Below are 22,776 nucleotides of genomic sequence, written 5' to 3'. Positions count from 1 at the left end.
AGAGGTTTTAATGTTATGGCTGGTCAGTGTACATAATCTATGCATGCTGGCATCCATGTGTGAGGCTTAAATGGAGCTAGAGTTGGATACCATGTTGTTCCATTTAGCTTTTATTTTTCTTTATATGCTATAACGGTATAAGTGGAGGAACATTCCAAAGCATCAGAAGTATCATAAAATAAAGGTACTGATGCAATTATTTTAGTTTGAACTGCAATAAAATGCTTTGTTATATCTATATAACATTTACTCAGAACAAAAATAATTTCTAAAAAAAATAATAAATGAACATTTAATTCATTTACAGAAATTTATACTTTCCTTTTCAGATAGATAAAGATTTTAAAATTTGGGAATATATATATATATATATATATATATATATATATATATATATATATATATATATATATATATATATATATATATAAATGACCTTTTTCTGGATTTCATATATAAACATAATCTACATAAACTACAACAATATTCTCTCCTTTGGCAGCACAGACACTTAACACCTTTTCATCCTGTCCATTCAGGTCAACTGCATGAAAACATACACCAAACTATAAAGTATGTGGTAAAGTATTTCAAAAAGAAGTGTAAATAACCTTGGCCTGAGAAGGCTTGTGTAATAAACACTGCTATACAGAAACCCCAGATAAATGCAATAAATCAATCTCAGTGAGCTTAATAACAACTCACAACTACAAGAATGACGAATGAAGAAAAAAAATATATAACAATATTTATATACTCATCTATATATTTATATATATATTTATATACACTTTTTTCTTTAGAGTGATTTGCCGTTTCTTCGTTTTGTCTCATAGTTCATACTTTTCTCTGCTCAAGTGTTAAGGGATGCAAGGAAATGAGCAAGCAGCTTCTCATCTGTGTGAAGGCGACTATAACCCGGGACTGCGCGCTGCCCTAAAAACATACTCCGGCCCAGAAGATCTCAGCACCATGTGGCCCCCTCAGGGCAGCAGGGGCTGCAGTGACCCCTCCTCTGTCCGCATGGTTCAGTCCGAGGCAGGCTGACAGTGCGGGACCGAGGTTTAGGGCCGAGGTTTAGGACCGAGGCGAGCACTAGATCACTAGGCACTGGCTTTGAGCACGCTGTTGGCGAGGAAGCAGAACAGCACAGTTATGAAGCTGAGGTAGCAGGCAGGACTGCCGTTGCAGCCTTTCTCACCATCGCAGCGCGCCTGCTCACACAGGACGCCCTTGAAGTCAGGTGGACAAATACACTTCTGATTCTGATAACACGTTCCACCGTTCAGACAGTATTGAATCTCGTCGTCACAGACGTTTTCTGAAGAAGGGCAAAGCAGAAAGAAAGGTGTTTAAACACAGAGAAGCTGTGAGGGTTAACAATGTGCAATGTCCAACGCAATCTGATAAGATTTCATGTAAACGTTATGAAAAAACTAAACTCGGCTTTACTTCCGTAGTAAATGGCCACTATACTGTAGCTTAGATGCTGACTTACCAACGCAGCCTTGTTTCCAGTTGTATCCAGGCAAACAGTCTTCACACTTCTGGCCCGTGGTGCCTTCTCGACACTGGCAGAAACCCGTCTCGTTGCAGCGAGCATGTAAAGAGCCCAGCTGATTGCAGTTACACTCTGTGGAAGAGTAGCCCAAGTGTATAGCATTTCAATAATTGTCCTGGATTGCGCTGCATAATCGATCACAATTAAAATTTTACTACAGTAAAAGAGAAAATGTTTGGTACTTTTGACAGTTTCTGGATCCACCAATGCATCCTTGAGAATGAATAGGTTAATCATAATGAGTAATCACAAGGTTGGACTTTCTCTGTTAATTAAACCAATCAGATGAACAGAAACATTTAGGAGTCCATTTTTTACATGACAATAAATTTCTCATTGTAATAACTACAGAACAGAACACCTTTGTTGCTTGTTCCAATAAAGTAACCAAAAAATTCCATGCACTAAAAAACAGCTTTACTAATAAGTAAAGAAAAAAAGACAATAAAGAATATTGACATCTGTCAGCTGTAACAATTATGTACATCTGTTTGCACTTGCAGCTTCCATGCTGGTTTTTAGTGTTGTCATATTTATTTATTTTTTTAGCCTGCAAGCATGCCCTGGAACACCTGACTTTATTCCCTCTCGATCAGCAGATAAATTTAAAGCAGGTGCACAAGAAGCCCTACTTAGTTAGAACTAATGCACAGGATGAGAAAGCTGGATTTAGAACAACACCCTACAGCAGTACGCTGATGGATCTACAAAGTCTCCAGATTCACACAGTGTTTTCTCAAAGCCTGTGTGAGAAACTGTCCTACTAGTTCATCCGTCACAGTGGCACTTTTTTTGTTTCAGTCTTTAAAAAAAGGTTTAGGTTTGTTTAGCCTTTGTGCTGCGATTCCTATGTGAGGCTTGTTAGCCTGGCAGTGACAGAGTGCTTGTGAACAAAGTGCCTTGTGTACAGGAGCTGTAATGTGTATTCAGGCCTGTCTGTTGTATTGCATTGTTATTATGTGGGTTTATTCTGTCCAGCAGAGGTCAGTCTTTCATTGTGCCATTCAAAATCTCGGGCAAAATCACCAATAGCATTTCTCCACCAACATCCTGGACCAATATTACCAACAAGGCCAGCAATATCATTATACAAGTCTATTTTATATATATATATATATATATATATATATATATATATATATATATATATATATATATATATATATATATTGCTGCACTGTTGAATTCTGGATTCTGATTGGTCAGAAGGTGTTCATTAATTTTGCAAGTCAAATCAAAGATATATTAGTGCACTCAGTGTAATATTGTTCATAGAGTATTCACAGGGACATGAACAAGTTGTTATTATCTCTGCTGAAACGATGTGTCTTTCACTGTCAGTGCTTTCCGGTACAGATGAGGTCAAAGTTTCCATTGCAGGAAAAATCTTTTTGTTACTGATTTGTTCTGATTTTACTGAGTATCGAAGACATTAGCAACATTTACTCTCTACTCAACTACACTGCTGATTCGGTATATATACCGATCACATTTTGCACAGCAGCTTTATCTTCCTTGGCTTATTTGTTCTGCAGACGAGGTGATATCGGCATTTTATTTGTCTATTATATTACTTTGTGACATGATACTGTAATTGTATTTATTAATTTTAAAGATCGTTTTACTCCTTTGTGTTGTTTTGTGGTTTATGCAGTGTTGAGGTGTCTAATTTGTATTTTAGAAAAGAAACCCTCACAAATCAACTGTTTTTGGCTTTTCAATAACGTGTCGGTGTTGAGGACTAGTGCATCTGTCAGCCTACGTTCAATACATGTCCAATTAATACATAAGGCGTTCAATAGGTTGAGGTCAAAACTCTATAGCAGGCCACTCAACCCATGTAATTATTATTATATTATTATATTATATTATTATATTATATTATTATAGAGCTGGATTTGTGCACAGGGGATATTGTCATGCTGGCAATCTCGCTCAGATTTGGGTCTCTTTGGGTCTCTCGTAGATGTCCAAAGTTAGATGTCCCAATACTTTTGTCCAATATTGTACACTAATTACAAGCAAATAATACAATACTTCATTTTAATCTAATTTAATCAAATAATCAGGTTCCAGATAATGATTACAAAAAAAAAATGAGGTAAGCATATTGAAGCAGATCACACTGACCTATACAAACGTTCTCATCGTCCAGCTCGGCTGAAGCGTTCCTGAAGTATCCGAGGCGACAGTGCTGACAGTTCTGCCCTCTAGTGTTGTGTTTGCAGCTTACACAAGTTACAATGTTGATAAAGTCAATATAGCTGCAGCGGTTTGAGTGGCCGTAGCACTCACAGTCTGGTAAAAGAGAGAGAGCAGAGGTGTTAGAAGAAGAAAAGAAGAGTGAGAGAGAAGGAAAGACAGAGGGCAGTGTAGCAGATGATCAGCATTATCACAAGTCGTAAGATCAAATCCATTTCTTATAGTAAGGGGAAAAAAATAGAGTAATCATGTGACTATTATATTTGTGCAACTCAAAAAAAAAAATTTATATTCATTTCGAATCTGAATTTATTTTGAAATGGAACATCAAGAGTGCTTTTTAGGAAATTCAAATAAACTTCAAAAGCCATTTTGCAGCACTCTAGTGGAAAGTTGAGTTTATTTACTGTAGTAAGCAAAGATTTTCCACGTCTGTACTGTTTCGGTGCTCAGGGACAATAAATAATTGATATGATGTTTTAAAGATGCGGGGACACGCAAGCCTGATGTGGCACTATCCATCCAGCTGTGGGATGACTGCAACAGCAAGTAATGAAATATAAATGCTCAATTACTCCGTCGATCAGTGAAGGGACATGAACAATGTTTCACAAACAGTCCCCAATCTCAAGTGAGACAGGCAGCCGGAAAGGGCCTTCGAAAGGAAAACAATTTTAATACAGCTGCAGGGAAATCCTTACGTTATCTTACACAAGACACCAATACAGCAGTGTCGGCTCACCTTATGAGATAAAAGCCAATCATGCAGGACAGAAATGAAGACCAACAAAAATAAATAAATAAATAAATAAAAATGAAGAATGTAATAAAGAAAGACAATTTTATTTTTCCCACAGTTTCCAATATCAGTGCGTCCCATTAACTTGAAGCTCAGGACATTAGCCCAAAATGTTGTCAAACAAAGCAAGAATTTGATTCTCTTTATCTCGAGGTATTGTCTTACCTTCAGATCTGACATATGCTATCCTCGTCAACTGAGTTCTTGGACCACCGGGTATCAAAAGCCTTTGAATGACTTTGGAATGAAATCAAGTACCGTTAAATTGACTCCCTTCAGGGAATTGACTAAAACTATAAAAAGAAATATTACAGGCAACTGCACTAAAAGGGTGCGATCAGAAACAATATTGGTTCTCCAAACACAAGCTACACAGGAAGTCCCAATATGGGATTTCTATACACAAATCTGGTTATATCAAAACACACCGAACGCTCCACAGTCGCTAAATCTACTTCTGAGAACTACAGATATTCCCGCTCATATGGAATTTATTTTCAGCTTCTTTTCAATTTGGAACACTGGAAAAATATATATTTCTGAATATGCAAACTAAATAGAAATTGGAAGAAAACACAGGCATTCCATGGTGGTGTACCTTTTTATTTATTTATTTTTACTGTTTTGCATATTAAGTCTTAAATTTTAAGGGTGATTGGATTTACGGTAACGCTTTAAAGTAAGATAATTTTTTATTAACTGATGTTAATTAATGTATAGAATTGTTTATTGATTGCTTGTGAATTTCAACATTAATAATACATTTTTCATTTTTGTTAATAGTAAACCTACTAAAGGACTATGATTTAACACGAATGAGGTACAGCAGCGCAGTTTTAGGTGCCAAATTAAACAGAACGTGGGGTCAGTTATTCGCCTCTAGAGGCCACTCTAGTATCGTATAATGACAGCAGATCTTCTCAGCCGCTTCAGCAAAAACACAACCCGGAAAAACTATAAGTATAGATTTTTGTGCAGATAGCCGATAAATCCAGCAATCAACTATCGGTGCCAATTAATTGGCAAAACCAATTAATCAGTTGACCTCTAGTTGGTTCCTTCTACAAGTTTGTTTTACAAGGTTAAGAATAGTTAACTAATTAAACTTTTTCTTTCTTTCTTTCTTTCTTTCTTCGGCTTCTCCCATTAGGGGCCGCCACAGCGGACCATCCGCATGTTTGATTTGGCACATGTTTTTACGCCGGATGCCCTTCCTAACGCAACTCTCCCCATTTATCGGGACCGGCACTAAGGCTTCTGCAACCCTAATGGCTCGGGTTGGTTTCCTGACCGGGGATCGAACCCGGGCCGCAGCAGTGAGAGCGCCGCATCCTAAACACTAGACCACCAGGGAACCAACTAATTCAACTCTTAGCTGTCAATATTGTGATTACATTCAATTATTATTTTCAATAAGTATAGTCAATTGTTTTTAATTTAATGATTCAATATTTAGCTTAAATATTGTTTTATGTTACACTGCAAAAGGTCAAATCACAGATGAAAAAGAAAATTGAATAGACTTTTCCTTTTCAACCCTGAGAGCAAAAATTAAACCCCAAAATGAGTGGAATATCTTTGTAAATTGGGTAACTTGAAACTATGACATTTGACATTGAGAGTATGGCATTTCTAATGACAAATCTATAGCCTTACACATGTAATTTACACATCTCCATAGAACCTACACTGACTATTTTCAGATACCTTTCTTCCCATGCTCTTTCCTCTCAAACTCTTTTTCCTTATGTTTTTCCATCCCTTTCTTGTCCTCTTTGGAATGCTTCCTCCCGAGTTTATGAGTCTCGGTTTCCTCCTTAGCATTTGAAGATACTGGTTGCACCAGAAAGATTGCCACAGCAAAGACAACACATCAGATTTCATGCATTTCACTCTATTTTATTAGACTGACAATGATACAGTGTGCCTGAAGATACTGGGCCAGATGTTATGCCAAAATGATTTACATTTATCTTGGCATTAGCCACAAATGTAACAATAGTGTGTAGGGTACGTGTAACTGCAATACAGAATTGTACCTGGCTTCTTATTCTCTTTGCCTTGGTCTCCCGATTTAGCAGGTTCTGCCTTCTCTTTTTCATCTATAGATGGCATATCACTTTTCCTATTTTTAGCCTTTGGAACAGGAAGAAGTGCATTAGGAAGGAAAACAGCTGTAGATGTAGGGGGAGCTTTAGGACCTACAGCATTAAGTTCAGGAGATTCAGGAAGATCTTCAGGAGAAAAAGCAGAACCAAGAGAATTCAATTTAGATGCAGGTTTCTGTAGAGGTTCTTCAGGTGCAACAATTTTAGGAGGAGGAGCTTTAAGAGTAGGGGCTGCAGGTACAGCAACTTCAAGAGGAGGAGTTTCAGGGAGACTCACATCAGGAGAAGGAGCTTTCCGTACAAATAATTCAGAGGTTTTAGTCTCAGGCACCAGAGCTTGCAAAGTAAGACTATCAAGTGAAGGTGCCTTAGGGGAAGTAGCTTCAGCAGATTCTGGTACTGGAATTACAGGCAAACTTGTTGGAGGTGTTGTACGAAGATCAGATGAAGGTGTATTTTTAGTAGGAGCCATTGTTTTGGTTGTTAAGGCAGCACCAGGTCTCTGAATGGCTCCATCAAGAGCCAGTGTTACGGCATCTGTCGATAAAGGGACAATTTCTGACACAAGGGCAATCGCACAAGTTGCTGGAATAAGTGTGCCATTCATCTCATTTGTTGTTTGTGCAACTTCATCAGTTGCCAGAGTGGCAGAAATAGTTTTGGGAGAAGCAGCATCCATTGCTGAGGCAATCACATCATCTACTGGAGTGAGCACATCATTTGCTTGAGCAACAGCTTCTGTTATCAAGGTCACTACACAGGTTGAAGGAGAAACTTTATTTATAACTGCTGTTACTGTATCAGTTACTAAAACAGATCCATCTGTTACCAGGGTTGCACCCAAAGGAGAAACTACTGGATCCTCTTCCACATTGGGTGTTTGGGCCTCAATGAATTTAGTTGCTAGGACAGACAGGTTTGGTGTTGATGCAACTCCATCTGTTGGTGTAACTGTGGTTGTTATCTGAGATACTCCACGAGATACTCCAGGAGCAAGAGTAGTGAACAATCGAGAGCTTGAGTCGCTTGCTTGATTTTGCGAGGCAGTCGTTTCTCGGCTCAACACTGCAGTCATTGGCGTGACATCATCTGTCGCATTGACAGCCTCGTCAGATACTGCAGTGACCACATCCGATGCTGAGGTAGCTGTAACATTGTACAAACCACAGATAGTCAAAGAGCTAATATTTCTGCCTAGCTACTGTCACTATAGAAGCCCATGATCCTGCTGTGCTGCCTTTAGGGCGTATATATTTGAGGTAATGGATGAAATTGCACTAGTTCAACCTTTGCCATTTCTACTTCAGCAGAAACGAGATACATGTGCCCTGATAGCATGACTACACCAACCCCCCTACCCTACTCAAGGACAGGTCTTACCGCTCCTTCCTGTTATGGTTTCATGTATCTATCTACCTTCGTGGGTTCAATAATTTGGCACTTTTTAGGTGTCCCTCACCATGACCTGGCCTCTTTTTTCTCCTATGAAATATTTAGCAGCAGTTCATTCAATCGCTATTCAAAAATAGATCTGAAACGATTTCGCTGTGGCCTTTCAGCTGAGTCCCACCTGCCGCACAGCAAGCGCTTAGAAGTCATTGTGTTTCACAATAACAGAGTATTTAATGATTTATCACCCACTGTGGCTGATTGTGTTCTGAAGCACTACAATGGCTGTGAAACACATAGGTGGATGCTCATAAACACCTGGGTGGAGGAGAAAAAAGGTTGAACCAGTGGCAAAACATGACAGTAGACTGGTTTTGGACAAGTAAATATTATGGCCCTTTCTTTGCAGTCAACAATTGTTTCTTTTTTTTTTACACCTGCTGGGTCACATGGGTGCTGTGTAAGTGGGAGGAGAGGGGTTGGGGTGGTTTGCTTAGGGGTAATTAACTGACTGTTTTATTTATAGTGGGTAACTTGTTTATCTTTGTCTTTAACAGTGTCATAGAAAATGCATAGAAAAGAAAACAACACCAGATGGTTTGGTGATGGTTCACTATATTTAATTCTACTTGTATTTGTGTGTAAGTAATACACAAAGGGAAAACTTAGATTGTGCTTGGGACTGTTGTGTGAATAAAAACCTATTTGGAGTGAATTAGTTTTACATTGCAAAATGATATAATGTCATAATTCATTGTAGTCTCACTGGGATTTTTATCTCATCCAGATTTGTCATTTTACTCCCTTTTTTTTCTGTCTGTGTATCTGTCTGAAAGGATTATACCATATTTTTAATTCTATAAAATAGGCAGCGGAAATAGCCCCAAGTGATACTATATACTGTATTTCCCATTCAAAGTGACATGCTGGTAACTGTTCCATTATATCCTGTAGAATATAATATCATATATTTTCTATTATCTCCCATCAAATATTAAATAAAAGCAAATATCACCTGCATTGAAAATGCCAAAACAATAAAATATATATAACATACAGCATTACAATGATTTTTGAGTCATGTGACCTAATAATAACCCGATACTGAACAACAGTACTATAAGTGGTTATAATGAAGATTATATCAACCTGTTTGCATGGATTTATTTTTATGCATGCATAGCATCTCTCATATCTTAGTGATGTGAACAGGCATTGCTTATCCCTTGTGATTTAATTATAATCATTACATACATTAAGACATGTCTCACGTCGGTATGACAACCTGAGGTCATGAGTTAAAGGGCAGCTTTACGAGTAGAAATGAACTAAAAGAAGCTTGGCACTGTTAGCGTGGCATCCTGGCCCATATATGTTAATGATCTGTTTAGCACAGCGGTAATTAGGTTTAATCCCAACGCCTCACGCCACCTCAGGAGAGAATATGGCACACAATTACCACCATCAATCATCTATGGAATCAGAGTTAAGCAGTTTTTTCTTCAATCTCAAGCATGAAGAAGAAAAGAAAACATAACACAATATTCTAGTCCATTAGTTGCCCCTGAATGGTCTGGACGCTAAAGAGTTCAGGTAGGTATTATGTAAAGATTTTGAATTGTCATTATCATTAATACCAATTGTTTTTCCTAGCATCAAACACACAAAAAAATATTTCCAGTCACGTTCTGCATGCAGATGAAGGTGAAGCTTCTGAAGGAACAGTTCTAATGTATGCACACTCACATGCTCTGGAGGACAAGGTGTCAGAGCCGAGGAACGACTATAAACATTGCCTGTGTTGAATTTTACGCTCTTCAATTATTAACACAAGATTGTGAAGATTCTCGAAACGAAACAACTGGTCATGGGATTGCTTGATATAAGTTCAAATGTCGTCTAAAGGTATGCAGTGAAGATTGTAACGAAGAAATTGTTGCAGTACACTCTCACTTACACTATATGCACAAAAGTTTGTAGACACCTTGCCATAAGATTGTTGTTTTTTTAACATCCCATTCCATATTTAGTCCACATGTGCGTTAGTAAAGTCAGGTACTGGTTTATAATGAGGAGACCTGGGGTGCAGTTAGCGTTCCAATTCATCCCAAAGGTGATCAATAGGGCTGAGGTCAGAGCTCTAACAGTCAAGATCTTCCACTCCAACCCGTGTTAAGGATATGTTCATGGAGCTGACTTTTCGCACAGGGACATTGTCATGCTGTAAACAGGTTTGTGTTTGATACTGCATACGGTACCGATACATCGTTTGTGATACAGTTTGGGAAAGATCTACATATGGCTGAAAAAGTCAGATGTACCAATACCTTTGTCTATATAGTGTTTACATTGACATTACCATGTAATAGAGAGCCAATAAAGATACTATAGGATCTAATCTTCAGGGTATAGTATGTTTGAGGTGCACTTTTTTTATGTGTAGCTGTTACAGAGACACAGTTAGCATGGATGTCCCAAATCCAATCACGATGTCCAAATAGTGTATCTGTATATATTTACTTGCAGCAATAAAAAATGTAGATTTTGGCACCTCTTAGTGCTACATCATGATCCAAAGGCACTGGGGCACAGTGTGGGTGCACTTTTAGAGGAAAGTGGCTCAATGGGCTGGTTATTTGCTGCGTCCATTATTTAAGGAGGACAGTAAACATTGCTTAAATATCGCAAGAGGATCTGGACAAGTATATCACTACAATATTTAGGTGTTCATTGTAATGCCACTATACTGCTTAAAAAACTTGAAAATGTGTGATTTTAATTCGAATTGTATTGCTTTTAAATAGGAAACTGTAGGTCTCTATAGGTCTCTACTGATAATTCTTTACTTTCTATTATTGACATGTAATGTCTAGTGAATAAGGTTCATAAATACTCTACCTAATGTACACCATATGGTACAAGTTTTAATGTTTAACAGCTAATTGTTTTATAATGGTATTCGTGTTGATTTGCAATAGTATTTAAAATTCTGTGATGGTTTCTATTTGTATTTAAGAAAACTATCGCTGTAACCGATATTGTACTAATGAACTGATGTTTTAAATCCATTTGAAACAGTTTAGCAAATTGTCATGATCCTCCTTGTAACTAAAAATTAGCCATATATAACAATAACTTTATTTAAGCAGCTATTCACTTCAAAAGTTCTCAAAATAATATAGCTAGCTAGCGTTCTTTGACTTTTTCACTACTGGCTTTAGTGCATACAAAATGCTTTATTAATATTAAGCATTTTCCAAAGTTAGCAAGCTCAACTATTAAACTCTATTATTGGCCTTGAATTGATTTTAAGCATCTATTTAGTAATTTGCTAGTTCAAATAACTGGCTAATTTGGCTAACCCCTGTTCTTAGGTATTATCTAGGATATTAGATAGTATAGTTAATTGGCTCACACCTAAAAATCTTGCGAGCTAGTGTTAAGCCCCAGGCTCACTGTCTCCTCTCACATGCCTGATTGGTACATTTTAGCTTCAAAAAACAACCAGTTCCCTGGTGGTCTAGTGGTTAGGATGCGGTGCTCTCACTGCTGCGGCCCGGGTTCGATCCCCAGTCAGGGAAACAACCCCAGCCATTAGGGTTGCACAAGCCTCAGTGCCGGTCCCAAGCCCGGATAAATGGGGAGGGTTGCATTTGGAAGGGCATCCAGCGTAAAACATGTGCCAAATCAAACATGTGGATGGTCCCTAATGGGAGAAGCCGAAAAACAACCCAAAACTCTAATTAATGCCTTCTTTATTTCTCAGTCTCTGTCCTTCAGCCCATCATGTAAAAATGAACTGTAGCACAACATTTTTAAAGATGTACTAATTTTTTAAATGCAGTCAGAATTATAACTAAATAACCAGGCATATAGGCCAAGGTGCTTCCTAGGAGAAAGTTTTGATTGTAGTGCACTATGTAATGCTACGTATAAATAAAAAATAAATAAATAAAAATCATTAAGTCATTCTAAAATTATGCTTTGGTGAGCAAGGACATCTCATTTTGTAAAGACATTCACCTCTATTTCTCCTGTCTTCGTTTCCTTTTGCTGCCTCATCAGAGGCATGCGCTTAGACATGAGGAAGAGAAGTGAGGAATAGGAAAAGCCCAATTAAAGAAATGAGTAAATGGTTCTAGCCCCATGGTAAAATAGTCATTATTATTTATTGTATATAACTAATATATTATATATATTAGTTATTTTCTTTATATATATATATATATATATATATATATATATATATATATATATATATATATATATATATAATACTGTTTTCTAATATATATAATATCTAATATATTTCTTATATATATATATATATATATATATATATATATATATATATATATATATATATATATATATATATATATAAGAAATATATTAGATATTATATATATTAGAAAACAGTATTATTACTTAAAATGAAGGTGTATAATATATACTATTTTTTTATATTTATTTATCATTATATACTACTATTTACTACTATTTCTATTTTATTTAACTACTACTTCTACTACTACTAATAATAATAATAATAATTTATTCATTATTATTTCATCTTATTTATTCATTATATAATTTTTTATGTAATAGATTATTACAATAAATAATAATCATAATGATATTATTATTATAATTATTGCAATAATTATAATAATAATAATAGTAGTAATAATAATGCTTTGTTTTATTATTATTGCAATAAGTTATTACATTTAAAAATTGCATAATAATTAATAAAACTGTAATGATAATGAATAATAAATATTATTATTATTATTATTATTATACATATTATTATCATTATTTATTTTAATAAGAATAATAATTTTTATATTTATAATTATAATTATTATTATTATTAAAACAATATTATTAATATTATAACAACAACAATTATTATCAATTTTATTATTTACTTAGTCTTAATTTTTGTGGCTGCCAGTGATTACACAGTGCACATTTTCAGTAAATTCTGCTTCTTTGGGTTATTAAATAATACATGCAAGTGTTTACTGTAGTTTAGTGATACTGTCCATATTCATTTGGCAGTTGTTTTAAACACAACACACTGCATTTCCATAATCAGGAGTTACCAATCTGTCATCATAGTTGTTTTTTTTATTGAGCTAGAACACAAAAAGACAGTGTGCACCTGCACATTTTAGGTTATGCAAGAAACACACACAAAAGGAAACGCAACAAACTTCAGAATCCAATTATGGCTGTCTTGCAGGACAGAAGCAATAAACATCTCGTCACCACAGAAACGACGCTAATGCAAAATACAAACTTGGAAAAACTGCCTGAAGCACTACTTCTATAAGCAGAGCTCATATATTAAAAACAACCATCGGAAAGTTACTATTATTGAAAATGTCACCCTAAAGAAAGCTGCTTTAATTGAAAGCACCAGCCTGCAGCTATTTTTATTCAATAGGCCACATTAAATCAACACTAATCCATCTAGCAGAGCGACTCAGGATGCTAATGCAGTCTCCGTAGCTCCCACCTGGATTGTTGGACAGCAGGTCCGGGACTGAAGAGCTGACTGTAGGGACAGGAGCAGCAGTCAGCATGTCTCTGGGGTGGTTTGATGTCTAGTCAGCAGAGGGTGTTGTGAGATTTTTTAACACGTAGATCAAATAGCAAGACTATTTTTCCCATCAGGGGGAATTTAGCCTGACCTCAGCGATTCATGGTAGACAAAAGGGCACTGAGGACAAAGACATTATATTGAGTCCACCATCCAATATATATATGGGTGACGAGCGAGATCATGGCATACACAAACCCGAGGTGATCTAGGACTCTAACGAGTCCTGGTGTCTCCCTGGCATTTAAGGGAGCACCGTATTGTTAAGCAGTACATTGGGATTCAAAAAGCGCAAGCCGCAGCATGCCTATCGCCTCCCGCCACTTCCTGTGCCCAGGCATGCTGATGTTTTATTAAAGCCGCGCCCCCACCCCAGGGCTTCATAATTAAACCATGGCTCAAGCCACAGACTGCCAATTGTGCATTACAAACCCGCCCACTCATCTAACTCCCACAAATTACTGCATGTGTTCCGTTAGCTAATAGCAAAGACCTCTATGCCACAGCTATGTTTGCCAAATGCTGTGCTGGGTAGGAAAAGATTTGCTCCTGTAGTGAGCCACTACATTAATTACAGGGAAGCAATGTTCTATTGTGCGTTGGTGTTATTTGCAACCGGTTATAAAATTAAAGTAATGTTTATTATCAAATACACCATGTCCAAAGCTTTCAGTTGGTTACACACTATGAATCAAATAAACCTTAGCTACTAATCATTGTGCTATTATTGTGTATCTGTGTTTTTATTCGACATGCGTGAGGAAGTTGACTTTATGGCTTTGCATTAGGGGTGTAATACAGAGGCATCATTTTTTAGTGCTACAAATATTCATACCTGTATGTGAATTGAAAGCTAAAGTGTTTTTTTTTATTTGTAAAGATAATAGAGATAAGGGTTGTGCACAGGGGGTTGCTGGGTGGCTGGAGCCACTGCCCCTCTGCCCTCACTAGCTGAGGTGCCCCTCACCTTCCCCTTTAATTATATATTTGAAACAACTGGATAATTTGTATTAAAAAGCACCCACCCCCTTAGTGCCCCTTTTTATTGGTTTGTCCACTGCCCCTCAAAATGTCTGTGCACGGCCCTGATATGGATACTAGCATTGTGGGGGTTTTCTATTCAGCTTAAACAGTGATTATATATGTCTGTCTAAGGGAAGTGGTAGATCATTAATTAAGACTCTGAGTTTACTGAACAGGAGATTGAGGGTTTAAGCCCAAGTATCACCAAGCTGCCACTCTTGGGCCCTTGAGCAAGGCCTTTAACCTTCTGTGCTTCTGGGGTGCTTTTTTACATCCTTAGGATATGTGATGTATGTATAAAATACATGTGACAAGTATACAGCAACGACCCTTCTAATGAATTTAGTTCTACTGTTTTCCAAAAACATTTGCAGAAGTTGAAGCCACTTTGTCCTGTCCAGGCAATTTCTAAGGATGAAGGAATAATAAATACTGTAAATGCACCGTTCAATAGACGAATCATATCATCCACAACGACCTTCACCTTTTCACGATTTGTATCCTGTGGGAATCTCGATCGTGGTTAAACCTCGAATCTAATTCAAATGAACTTTCTAAAAATAATGTTAAAAGAAGCACATCTCATATTTATATCCATAGTCGGGTGTGTGTACAAGACGTTACTGTACAGTGCATTAGGATTCGTTTCAGGCTTTATGAGTGCTGTGTAAAAGAGAGAGATGAAATAAAAGAGAGAAAAAGAGAAAACATTGTAGGTCCTGTCCTGGCCTTGGTGTTCTGTAGAGCGGAGATTTGCCTGCGGAGCATCAGGAGGGCAAGCATATGGCCAGCAGGAGTGTGTAACGTGAGGACTGGCACACTTCAGATCCCCCCCTCGCCCCAACAAAAACCACCATCTGCCACTATGCTAGAATAGTGGCAAAAAAAGATCCACAGCTCTTCCGGCCTCTCTGTGTTTTCCCATCACTACAAAACAAAGCACTCTGAACAAGGCATTCACACACTGACTGTGTGAATGAGAGTGTGTGTGTGTGTGCGCATGTGTTAGTGTGTTTATGTTCGGGTATGCAGGTACAGTATACCTGTTTTTATTTATTTTTTCCTTCCCTTTTTTTCACTTTTCTATGCGCTATTCAGTTACATGGTTCGCTGTCAAGGCGGAAAACAAACAGCGTGAACAATGTAAAAATAGCTAATAAGTGAGAGGTGTGAATATCCGGCATGGCCAATAGCATTCGCCGTTCACGGAGAACAACCAAAAAGTTCAGTATTAAAAAATACATAAACAGCTAAACGCTAATGTTCATGCTGAACCTCTTGACTACTGTCTTTACTTTTCCTCACTGGTATACTATTAATTGTGATGTAAACCAGATGAGAGAAAAAGTTGTCATCTTAAACCATCTTCCTTACGTTCCTCTAATTTGGCTCTCAAAAGTCATGTGAGCTGGAAAAAGCTCAAAAGATTTCTATTCGTTAAGGTGAACATGAACAACGCATTTGCATTATTTATATATTTAGAGTTGCAGCGGTTTCAATTAACACGACTGCTTACAGTCTGTATATATATATATATATATATATATATATATATATATATATATATATATATATATATCAGAAAATACAGTAGAACCAAGTAAATTCCTTAGAATTGTAGATACACACCAATATAATCTGTTCAAGCATAATAATAAACAACCCACAATGGCTGTAGTCATAAAGAATGTCCTGCGCATTCTTTACATCTTCTTACGTTATGGTATATACAGTGGATATAAAAACTCTATATACCATAACATAAATAACATAAATCTATCTATCTATCTATCTATCCATCCATCCATCCATCCATCCATCCATCCATCCATCCATCCATCCATCCATCTTTCTATCTATCTATCTATCTATCTATCTATCTATCTATCTATCTATCTATCTATCTATCTATCTATCTATCTATCTATAACAATCAAAATACAGGAATTACTTGTTTGCATCAGAATCCATCATTGCTTCAATAAAACTGCCCATATTACATTGAATATATGACATAGACCACTTGAAGCTTTTATTTTATGCTGCAAACATTTCAAAACCCAAATATTAATTACTGTATCAAAGCTGTTCCTGAATTGATGCTAATTCCATAATATAAATGTAGCTTTTTGGCAGAAAGACAAGCAGCATTTTCTTTCTTTTTGAGCACATGGATTCTGCTGCTCTAACTCCCAGAGACAAGATCTCAGTGAAGTAATCTCTAAACAGCAGGAGACACCAGGGTGTTACCAGTGCCTTTGCTGGGTAGATTGCCGGTATGAGTTATTCTGGGACTGATGGGAGACCCACAAGATTAATAAACATTCATCATCCCAACTTCAAATCTTCTTCATCCTGTCTGTTTCTCTCTTTCAATCTCTCCCGCTTTGTTTGTCTATCCTTTAGGAGTAAGGATTGAGTATGTTCGTGTCACAGCTCACCTTCGAGAGCTTCAATCCACAATCCCGAGCTATGAATGATGGATGAGATTATACTACATAGTGCATTGCTTAAACTTCCATTCAAAACCCGGGAAAATGATGGCTGCCTCACTGGAAAGCTTTGATTTAAAACCTTATGTTCTTTAATACTTTTTTGTCTGTGCACTGGCATTTGGCAGTCTATCATGAGTCCACCTTGAAAGCTGGATTCATAAAAACGTTTCAATAGAGCGGAGAGTCAGACCGTCTGTCAAACCTGAGTGAATAAAGCAGAGAAATACCTTCACTCTTTGAGGTGTAATTTACTTTTCCCTTCCAAAATATGTGGCACTCGAGGTTCTATGTTGAGCATGACATGATAAAAAAACATTCTGGATTTGAAATAATATTGTATTACCAGAATCTTTTCCAAAATGTTTGTAGGCCAGAGCTCAAGGAGGTGATAGCTTATTGATTCAAGCTTTGGACTGTGGGTCTGAAAGTCATGAGTTCAAATCCCAGCTACACCAAGCTGACACTCAACCCCATCAGTTGTACAAATGAGACAAATGTAAATTGCCCTGGATAAGGCTGTTACTGTAAGCTCAGAGACATCAAATTATATACAATATCTTTGTCATTTAAATTCATAACATTCAAAATGTGACTCCTAAGTTACTTATAAAACTACCTACAGTAACTTAGATACCATTTCTTACCATTTCTATTATGTTTTACTTCACATTATAATCTGGTTTGTGTTATTTAATTAAACAATTAAAAAAATGTTTGAATAAAATAACTACTTTACATAAATAATTAGATCAAATATCAAATACACTATACAGACAAATGTTTAGGGACCTGACTATAAGATTAGCATGCGCTTTTTAGAACCTATTTGCTGTTTAATAACATTCACTCTTCTGGGAGGATGTCACACTAGATTTTAAGAAGGTGTTTGTGTTTATTTGTGCTCATTCAGCCACAAGGGAATGAGTTAGTTAGTTAGTTAGTTAGTTAGTTAGTTAGTTAGTTAGTTAGTTAGTTAGTTAGTTAGTTAGTTAGTTCATTGGTTAGTTAGTTAGTTCGTTCGTTCGTTCGTTCGTTCGTTCGTTCGTTCGTTCGTTCGTTCGTTCGTTCGTTCGTTCGTTCGCAGGCCTGGGGTTCTATCAGTGTCAGGTTTCCCAAAGATGTTCAGTAGGGTTGAGGTTGGAGCTCTATAGCAAGCCACTCCAACCCTAAACTCATATGTTCATGTAGCTTGCGTTGTGCACAAGGGCATTGTCTATGAATCATTTAAATCTACCTGCTCCCTACTCTCACCACGTAGAAGAGACTGGAGAGAAGGGGAATGAAAGTCAGTAGAAGTAAGACAGAGTACATGTGTGTCAATGAGAGGGAGGGCAGTGGAGTGATGCGGTTGCAGGGAGAAGAGGTTGGAGAAGGTGGAGGAGTTCAGGTACCTGGGGTCAACAGTGCAAAGTAATTGAGAGTGTGTTAGAGAAGTGAAGAAAAGAGTGCAGGCAGGGTGGAGTGGGTGGAGAAGAGTGACAGGAGTGATTTGTGATAGAAGAGTATCTGTGAGAGTAAAAGGGAAAGTTTATAGGACTGTGGTGAGACCTGCGATGTTGTATGGTTTAGAGACAGTGGCATTGAGTAAAAGACAGGAGGTGGAGCTGAGGTAGCAGAGCTGAAGAGGTTGAGGTTTTCATTGGGAGGATGTACAGGATTAGACATGAGTTTATTAGAGGGACATCACATGTAGGACGTTTAGGAGACAAGGTGAGGGAGGAGAAATTGATATGGTTTGGACATGTGCAGAGGAGAGACATGGGGTATATCAGTAGTAGAATGCTAAGAATCGAGCCGCCAGGAAGGAGGAAAAGAGGAAGGTCAAGGAGGAGGTTTATGGATGTGGTGAGGGAAAAAAGTAGTAAAACAAAAACTTTGACAGACACACCTAATCAAGACAGTGTTGATTACTTAGAGTAAGCTCTTTGAATTGTTCCCTTGCTCTAGAAGTTAACCTGATCAAAGATTTAAATACAAAATGCTTTTGACAAAACGCAGCTGATCGCACTTATCTTTATACTTCACTGATTCGGTCACCTCGCTAGTTTAGGATCAGCATCTGAAAGTTTAATCAAGGACAAATGAGTTGAGTGACATGCCACTGTTTAATGGTTCGCGCACGACTAAATGAAAAAGAACCATTCTTACTTTGGAGCTTAAAAATATTTGGAGGCATCATGAAACTTTAAGCATGCCACGGCTTTCTTACATGCATGTAGTCAAGATGCCTCGTGTGGGTAATCATTGTGGCATTGAAAAAGTGGAAACTAAAACAAGTGTGCCTCACACGCACAAACACACACACACACACACACACACACACACACACACACACACTCAGAATGCCACAAACACCACTTTCATACACTTCAATTCTATAATCCCATTTCCTACAGCCCTGATTTACATTGTAATAGCACAAGCACCAAAGAAATTCATGAGAACAAGGTGTTGGTTCATGTGGGCTTGGCTCAGCTGTACAGTATTCTCATGACAGCAGGCATAGGCCTAGTTCTAAACATACAATCATTTGTATTCAGGGTCAAGAGTGTAATGGGGATTTAATATCAAAATTCCACAGTGTTCAGACCACAGAATTAGCTTTTAAATCGTTTAGGAAATGGGAGGAGTGGATGAAAACAGGCGTTTGGACCATAGAGAATTCTATAAAACACACACACACACACACACACACACACACACACACACACACACACACAGTACTGTATAAGTTTTAGGCAGTTGTGAAAAAATTTCATTAAAAACTTCAGTGTAGACAAGAACAAGGAGACCTGGAAGTGATAGTTTGGGCTCCCACAGAGTTCCGATCACAATGTCATCAAGTCTGTCTGGAATTACATGAAGAGACAGAAGGATTTAAGGCAGCCTACATCCACAAAAGATCTGTACTCAGTTCTCCAAGATGTCTGGAACAACCTACCTGCCGAGTTCCTTCAAAAAACTGTGTGCAAGGTACCGCAAACAGCAGGAAGATTTTATGCTGTTTTGTAGGCAAAGCGTGTTCACACCAAATACTGATTTGATTTGGATTGTGTTTGTTTACTTTTCATTTTGTTAATTGATATATATTATGAACACTTTTATTTTTATTTTTACAGCATTTTTCACAAGTGCCTAAAACTTGCACTGTACTCTAAAAACAGTACATGAATTGGAATGCTGACTGCACCCCAGTCCTCCTCACCTCAACTTACATCAGTACCTGCTTTCACTAACCACATTGTGGCTGAATGAGAAGAAATCTCCACAAAAGGTAGTGGAACATCTTCCCAGAAAAGTTGGGTTCAATAAAAAAGCAAATGGGACAACATTTGGAATAAGATGTTTAAAAGTACAAACGAATCTTATGGTCAAGTGTCCACAATTTTTTTTTATTCGTGTATATATGTGATAGAATTTGTTTTAATGTAAAATTCTATGGATTCCATTGAATCTGGACATTACTGCAAAATGGACCAAAGTTGATTAAAATATATTGCACCAGGGGATTGTGCTGCATTAATTTCTGAGCTTAATAGGAGGGGGAAAAAAAAAATTACTGATTGATTTATTTTACATTTTTTGCTGACTTCCTTTTGGTTTTATCACCTTGAGCAACGTACAGCATGTGTGTCTTGCTAATGCACTGTTGCAATAACCGCAAGTGATTGAAGCCTGGGAGCTCGGGGATTGTGGGAAGGCCACTGCAATACACACAGCTGTAATAAAGTGCCTCCCCTGCTGAGCTTCTCTCACATGTCAGAGTTCAGGGGTCAGCGAGAGAAACTGCTCACAGTTACATTTTGATGCAATACTGTTGTACCAGTGCGGTATCTGAGCCACTGAAATGGACAAATAAAAAGGTCCCTCATGTCTCTCTCTGTCTCTCTCTCTCTCTGCTTGCTTGCTTTCTCTCCCACTCTAACACTCACACCTACAACATACATGCCTACACAGTACAGACTGCCACTTCTACACCTCTACACCTCTGCTTTATCACACCATCCACAGAAAGACTACACGTGATGTCAGCGGGCACATGTCTAATAACGGGCTGAGCAGCTTTCACCTCTAACCTGTGACTGCGCTTTCAGAGGTGGCTCAAAGTATTAAACAGGAGCTGAGATGCCCAGGTCTAAGATATTTATAAGCTGAACAGAGCTCGACGTGGCCTATCCTGAACCGCTGTGGGTTTTAGCGTGGTAAGAGTGACAGCAGGGTTGGCACATACCACTCTGACTCCCTCGATTGAACACAATTGTGCTGCCCCCTTCTCTGTAAATTATTAATATCCCGCAAGGCAACAAGATATAGTACATAAACCTTTATAAGCCTTAAAATCAATTAAATACTCTCTGGGCTTTGAATTTCAAAGATTAATATTCACACAATCAGCTGCAATATTAACAGTATCCCATGATTGGGAAATAATCAGACGACACGACTAGGAAATCAGCCAATCATCTGAAAGCTGAACAATACATGAAATCATCATGTTACAGAGGTCATTTGTTCCCCAGAAAATGTAAATGACCATTGTGACCCCGTCCAGACACATGTTAAAGAAAATCCTGTAATGTACTGTTTGCACTTTTAATACCATTTGTCCCTTGTCATTTGCCTTACCATGTTATTTGGCTTATACTTCATTCTTCAGCTTTCCTCTTTGCACATTACTGTACAATTACTATATGATCTCTGTGTAGTTACCTAATGGTCAATGGACATTTTTACCTTATTTCTACATATACAGGTACTCGCTGATTTACAGATTTTTCTATGACGACAAAAATACTGTCAAAATATTTTCACACAGCATTTTGATTTTCATACAAGATGTTAGGACTTTGCCAGGATGTACGCATCTGGCATCTGGCTGAAACTATTAGTAGTTGGCATCAGCGGACACTAAAACAGAGTGCGTCCGGGTCTGCCCATTGCCACATACTATATTTATTTACTGTAAAGTTTATAAATTACGGTAGTGTAAATTGCAATTTATATGTACTGTTAATTGTTGAATTATTAACAAATTTTAGTATACTACTCCATACAGATCACCATTCTTTAAGACTCCTAGGTCCTGAATTACGATATTAAGTTACACTGGGGTCATCGGAACACATCTCAATTGTAAGTCGGGGACTACCTACATAGCTATTTTACTTCTGGTTGGATGCTAACTGCATTTTATTAGCTCTGTATTTGTTCTATGCACAAAGAAAATTGGGTTGAAATCTAATCTATATTCAGATTAGGAGTTCATCTGACATTTTTGACAGTAGTCTTTGGACTTTTGCAGAAGCAACACAACAGCACCACCAAAGATAAAATACACAGAATAATATAAAAAGTTAAGACTGTTACTGATTTCTTTCTAGCTCTTATTTCCAGACTGTACATGCCTATAGAAAATCAGTAGCACTCTCTGACAGCTAAATCTGAACTCCATCTTGATCAGACGTTCAACATCCTAGCATCCGAGCTAGCACTTCTCTAATATCCCTAATAATGACTTATCTTATAGTGATAATGTACATTTGAGAAAAAAAAGCATGAAAACTTTTGCAAAACGATTCCATTTGTGT

The 22,776-nt window shown here is 37.4% G+C and overlaps 1 protein-coding gene across 2 annotated transcripts in view; it reads right to left on the bottom strand.

Moving 5' to 3' along the window:
- Positions 1-441: 441 nt before the first annotated feature.
- Positions 442-22,776, bottom strand: part of ntng2a (netrin g2a) — a 75,322-nt gene continuing 52,987 nt past the window's right edge. The window contains exons 6-11 of one of the 2 annotated variants that reach the window (XM_046872145.1): positions 6,602-7,816; positions 6,270-6,395; positions 4,728-4,799; positions 3,692-3,859; positions 1,499-1,633; positions 442-1,321 (exon numbers count right to left, since the gene is read on the bottom strand). In XM_046872145.1, coding sequence (XP_046728101.1) covers positions 1,104-1,321; positions 1,499-1,633; positions 3,692-3,859; positions 4,728-4,799; positions 6,270-6,395; positions 6,602-7,816 — 1,934 coding nt within the window. In that variant the 3' untranslated portion in view covers positions 442-1,103. The remainder of the gene's footprint in view (positions 1,322-1,498; positions 1,634-3,691; positions 3,860-4,727; positions 4,800-6,269; positions 6,396-6,601; positions 7,817-22,776) is intronic. The other variant, XM_046872146.1, reaches the window with a different exon arrangement.

Source organism: Silurus meridionalis, chromosome 17 (assembly GCF_014805685.1).
Source record: "Silurus meridionalis isolate SWU-2019-XX chromosome 17, ASM1480568v1, whole genome shotgun sequence".
Taxonomy (NCBI): domain Eukaryota; kingdom Metazoa; phylum Chordata; class Actinopteri; order Siluriformes; family Siluridae; genus Silurus; species Silurus meridionalis.
The sequence above is the reverse complement of the archived record's forward strand: the minus strand, read 5'-3'. Positions and strand labels throughout refer to the sequence as shown.